The following is a 5,793-nucleotide window of genomic DNA, read 5'->3' as shown; positions in this document are numbered from 1 at the left end:
ACAGAGATGCTACGAAAAAAGAAAATTACAGACCAATATCGCTGATGAATGCAGATGCAAAGATCTTCAACAAAATCCTGGCAAATAGGATTCAATGCCTCATTAAGAAGATCATCCACTACGATCAAGTAGGTTTCATTCCAGGAATGCAAGGCTGGTTTAACATCCGTAAATCTATCAACATAATACACAACATCAACAGCAAGAAAAATAGAAATCACATGATCATATCAATCGACGCAGAGAAAGCATTTGACAAGGTCCAACACCCATTCTTGATCAAAACTCTCAGCAAGATGGGAATGGAAGGAACCTTTCTCAATATAGTTAAGGCCATCTACCACAAGCCAGAGGCAAATATTGTCCTCAATGGAGAAAAACTGAAAGCCTTTCCTCTAAATTCTGGCACAAGACAAGGCTGTCCTCTCTCACCACTCCTATTTAACATAGCACTGGAAGTACTCGCTATAGCGATTAGGCAAGAAAAGGATATCAAGGGAATCCAGATAGGAAAGGAAGAAGTCAAGCTCTCACTGTTTGCAGATGACATGATACTCTACTTAGAAAACCCCAAAGACTCTACCAAAAAGCTTCTAGAAACAATAGACTCATATAGCAAGGTGGCAGGCTACAAAATTAACACACAAAAATCAATGGCCTTTCTATACACCAATACTAATAAGGAAGAAATGGACATTAAGAAAACAACTCCATTCACTATAGTGTCACACAAACTCAAATATCTTGGAATCAACTTGACTAAAAATGTGAAGGACCTATACAAGGAAAACTATAAAACTCTGCTCCAAGAAATAAGAGAGGACACGCGGAAATGGAAGCACATACCCTGCTCATGGATTGGCAGGATTAACATCATTAAAATGGCAATACTCCCCAAAGCACTGTACAGATTTAATGCGATCCCCCTAAAGATACCCATGACATTCTTCAAAGAAGTGGACCAGGCACTTTTGAAATTTATTTGGAACAATAAACACCCTCGAATAGCTAAAGCAATCATTGGGAAAAAGAATATGGGAGGAATTACTTTCCCCAACTTTAAACTTTACTACAAAGCAATAGTTATCAAAACAGCATGGTATTGGAATAAGGACAGGCCCTCAGATCAGTGGAATAAGCTTGAATACTCAGAGAATGTTCCCCAGACATACAATCACCTAATTTTTGATAAAGGAGCAAAAAATCCTAAATGGAACAAAGAAAGCCTCTTCAACAAGTGGTGTTGGCACAACTGGCTAGCCACTTGCAAAAAATTGAACTTAGACCCCCAGCTAACATCATGTACGAAGGTAAAATCCAAATGGATTAAAGACCTCGATATCAGCCCCAAAACCATAAGATATATAGAACAATACGTAGGTAAAACACTCCAGGACATTGAGGCTAAAGGCATCTTCAAGGAAGAAACTGCACTCTCCAAGCAAGTGAAAGCAGAAATTAACAGATGGGAATATATTAAGCTGAGAAGCTTCTGCACCTCAAAGGAAATAGTGCCCAAGATACAAGAGCCACCCACTGAGTGGGAGAAACTATTCACCCAATACCCATCAGATAAGGGGCTAATCTCCAAAATATACAAGGCACTGACAGAACTTTACAAGAAAAAAACATCTAATCCCATCAAAAAATGGGGAGAAAAAATGAACAGACACTTTGACAAAGAAGAAATACAAATGGCCAAAAGACACATGAAAAAGTGCTCCACATCACTAATCATCAGGGAGATGCAAATCAAAACAACGATGAGATACCACCTCACACCACAGAGAATGGCACACATCACAAAGAATGAGAATAAACAGTGTTGGCGGGGATGTGGGGAGAAAGGAACTCTTATCCACTGCTGGTGGGAATGCTGTCTAGTTCAACCTTTATGGAAAGCGATATGGAGATTCCTCCAAAAACTGGAAATCGAGCTCCCATACGATCCAGCTATACCACTCCTAGGAATATACCCTAGGAACACAAAAATACAATACAAAAACCCCTTCCTTACACCTATATTCATTGCAGCACTATTTACCATAGCAAGACTCTGGAAACAACCAAGATGCCCTTCAACAGACGAATGGCTAAAGAAACTGTGGTACATATACACAATGGAATATTATGCAGCTGTCAGGAGAGATGAAGTCATGAAATTTTCCTATACATGGATGTACACGGAATCTATTATGCTGAGTGAAATAAGTCAGAGAGAGAGAGAAAAACGCAGAATGGTCTCACACATTTATGGGTTTTAAGAAAAATGAAAGACATTCTTGCAATAATAACTTTCAGACACAAAAGAGAAAAGAGCTGGAAGTTCCAGCTCACCTCAGGAAGCTCATCACAAAGAGTGATGAGTTTAGTTGGATAAATAACTACATTTTGAACTGTCCTAATAATGAGAATGTATGAGGGAAATTGAGAACCTGTTTAGAGTACAGGCGGGGGTCGGGTGGGGAGGAGGGAGACTTGGGACATTGGTGATGGGAATGTTGCACTGGTGATGGGTGGTGTTAAAAAAAAAAAAGAAATGGACATTAAGAAAACAACCCCATTCACATTAGTGTCACAAAACTCAAATACCTTGGAGTCAACTTGACTAAAGACGTGAAGGACCTATATAAAACTATAAAACCCTGCTCCAAGATATAAGAGAAGATACACGGAAATGAAAACACATACCCTGCTCTTGGATTGGCAGAATTAACATCATTAAAATGGCAACACTCCCCAAAGCATTGTACAGATTTAATGCGATTCCTTTAAAGATACCCATGACATTCTTCAAAGAAGTGGATCAAACACTTCTGAAATTCATTTGGAACAATAAACACCCTAGAATAGCTAAAGCAATCTTGGGAAAAGGAATATAGGAGGCATTGCTTTCCCCAACTTTAATCTATATTACAAAGCAATAGTTATCAAAACAGCACGGTACTGGAATAAAGATAGACCCTCAGATCAATGGAATAGGCTTGAGTACTCAGAGAATGTTCCCCAGACATACAATCACCTAATTTTTGATAAAGGAGCAAGAAATCCTAAATGAAGCAAGAAAAGCTTCTTCAATAAGTGGTGTTGGCACAACTGGTTAGCCACTTGCAAAAAAGCGAACTTAGACCCCCAGCTAACACCATGTACGAAGGTAAAATCCAAACGGATTAAAGACTTTGATATCATACCCAAAACCAAAAGGTATGTAGAACAACACATACGTAAAACACTGCATGACATTGAGACTAAAGGCATCTTTAAGGAAGAAACAGCACTCTCTACACAAGTGAAAACAGAAATGAACAGATGAGACTATATTAAGCTGAGAAGCTTCTGCACCTCAAAGGAAATAGTGCCCAGAATACAAGAGCCACCCACAAGAGTGGGAGAAACTATTCACCCAATACCCATCAGATAAGGGGCTATTATCCAAAATATACAACAAGGCACTGACAGAACTTTACAAGAAAAAAACATCTAACCCCATCAAAAACTGGGAAGAAGAAATGTACAGACAATTTGACAAAAAAGAAATACAAATGGCTAAAAGACACATGAAAAGATGCTCCACATCACTAATCATCAGGGAGATGCAAATCAAAACAACTATGAGGTACCATCTCACACCACAGAAACTGGTACACATCACAAAGAATGAGAGCAAACAGTGCTATGGGGATGTGGAGAAAAAGGAACTCTCATTCAAAGCTGGTGGGAATGCCGTATAGTCCAACCTTTATGGAAAGCTATATGGAGATTCCTCCAAAAGCTGGAAATCGAGTTCCCATATGATCCAGCTACACCACTCCTACGGATATACCCTAGGAACACAAAAATAAATACAAAAATCCCTTCCTCACACTTATGTTCATTGCTGTGCTATTTACAATAGCTAGACTCTAGAAACAACTTAGATGCCCCTTAATAGATGAATGGTTAAATAAACTGTGGTACATATACACAATGGAATATTATGCAGTCATCAGGAGAAATGGTCACGGAAATTTCCTATACATGGATGTATATAAAATCTATTATGCTGAGTGAAATAAGCCAGAGGGAGAGAGATAGACACAGAATAGTCTCACTCATCTTTAGGTTTTAAGAAAAATAAAAGACATTTTTGCAATAATTCTCAGAGACAAAAGAGAGGAGGGCTGGAAGGTCCAGCTCACAACATGAAGCTCACCACAAAGAGTGATGAGTGCAGTTAGAAATAACTACACTGGCAGTTGCAAGGCGCCGGGCCTGAGCCTGGGAGTGTTGGGTCGGCGCCATGGCCAGCCAGTCGCAGGGCATCCAGCAGCTGCTGCAGGCCAAGAAGGTATCGGAGGCCCGCAAGCGAAAGAATCGGAGACTGAAGCAAGCCAAAGAAGAGGCCCAGGCAGAAATCAAACAGTACCGCCTGCAGAGGGAGAAGGACTTCAAGGCCAAGGAAGCTGCGGCGTTGGGATCACACGGCAGCTGCAGCACCAAAGTGGAGAAGGAGACCCAGGAGAAGATAATCACCCTGCAGAACTATTTCCAGCAGAACAGGGAAGAGGTTCTGGATAACCTCTTGACCTTCATATGCGACATCAAGCCACAGATCCATGAAAAGTATCGCATCAATGGCTAGGCAGAGAAGAAAGCCAGGCCTGTTCCGTGGCCGTCACATGCGTTCACGGGACACGGTGCTATAGTAGAGCTTGAGTCTAGCTGTATGAAAAGGCATTAAATTATTTATATGGTGTTAGGTCCCTTCACTTTTCTGAAAGAACAGTAAACCTCTTCACTTTGTATAAACTTTTAGCTTTCCAAAGATTTCATCTTTTGACCTCATTTTTCTTAGAAATTTAGTATACTTTCCTTTTCTGTACCTTTTAGCTCAAGCAACATATTAATATGTGTCTTAGTACTGGATTTCTTAAATATAGTAAAAAAATATTTTTAAGAAAGAAAGGGATTAAATTTTTTTTCCCTAAAGCTTTCTTGAAGGTCAGGGGCTTTATCAATGAAAAAACAGTAAATAGTTCTTTGTTGTTAACTGTGTAAAGCAGCAGCCAGACTTACACCAGCCTTCCCCAGCGCAATGAATTCTAGTAGCATCGTCTGGCCTGCATGTAGTATCTCTTCATCAGAATTCCTAGATGGTAGAATTTAAGAACCCGTGACATCTTATTACGTGGTGTATTGATACTCGTTTAGAAGTAAAGATTCTGTGTCAGGTAAAAAAAAAAAAAAGAAAAAAGAAATAACTACACTGAGGGGCTGGAGAGATAGCATGGAGGTAAGGCGTTTGCCTTTCATGCAGGAGGTCATCGGTTCGAATCCCTGCGTACCATATGGTCCCCCGTGCCTGCCAGGAGCAATTTCTGAGTCTGGAGCCAGGAATAACCCCTGAGCACTGCCGGGTGTGACCCAAAAACCACAAAAAAAAAAAAAAAAAAAAAAAAAGAAATAACTACACTGAGAACCATCATAACAAAATGTGAATGAATGAGGGGAAATAGAAAGCTTGTCTAGAGCACAGGCCAGGGTGGGGTGGGGAAGAGGGACACTTAGAACATTCATGATGAGAATGTTGCAATGATCGTGAAGGGTTTTTTGAAATAAGTAAACAAAAAAAAATAGATTACATCTTTTAAATATTCCATTTAGAGCAGCTCTGATTTTACAAAGAATGCACTCTTGCCCATCAATGCCATCTAGTGGACTTTTCATATAAGCATCAGTCATAGGTGTCTTTTTTGTTAAGATGACTGTGGTAATACAATTTAAATAAGCATGGTTTGGTATTAGAAACAAAAC

At 39.7% G+C, this 5,793-nt stretch overlaps 1 protein-coding gene across 1 annotated transcript; it reads left to right on the top strand.

The window, feature by feature from the left end:
- The first annotated feature begins 4,238 nt into the window (after positions 1-4,238).
- Positions 4,239-5,231, top strand: LOC126004107 (V-type proton ATPase subunit G 1-like). The gene has a single exon (XM_049770520.1). It carries the CDS (start codon positions 4,280-4,282, stop codon positions 4,619-4,621), a length of 342 nt encoding a protein of 113 aa, XP_049626477.1. The 5' UTR covers positions 4,239-4,279; the 3' UTR covers positions 4,622-5,231.
- The last annotated feature ends 562 nt before the right edge of the window (positions 5,232-5,793 follow it).

Source organism: Suncus etruscus, chromosome 3 (assembly GCF_024139225.1).
Source record: "Suncus etruscus isolate mSunEtr1 chromosome 3, mSunEtr1.pri.cur, whole genome shotgun sequence".
Taxonomy (NCBI): Eukaryota; Metazoa; Chordata; class Mammalia; order Eulipotyphla; family Soricidae; genus Suncus; species Suncus etruscus.
The sequence above is the reverse complement of the archived record's forward strand: the minus strand, read 5'-3'. Positions and strand labels throughout refer to the sequence as shown.

Bases quoted from the DNA above. Each gene is read 5' to 3' on its own strand.
- LOC126004107 (XM_049770520.1), top strand. From the start codon at position 4,280: ATGGCCAGCCAGTCGCAGGGCATCCAGCAGCTGCTGCAGGCCAAGAAG.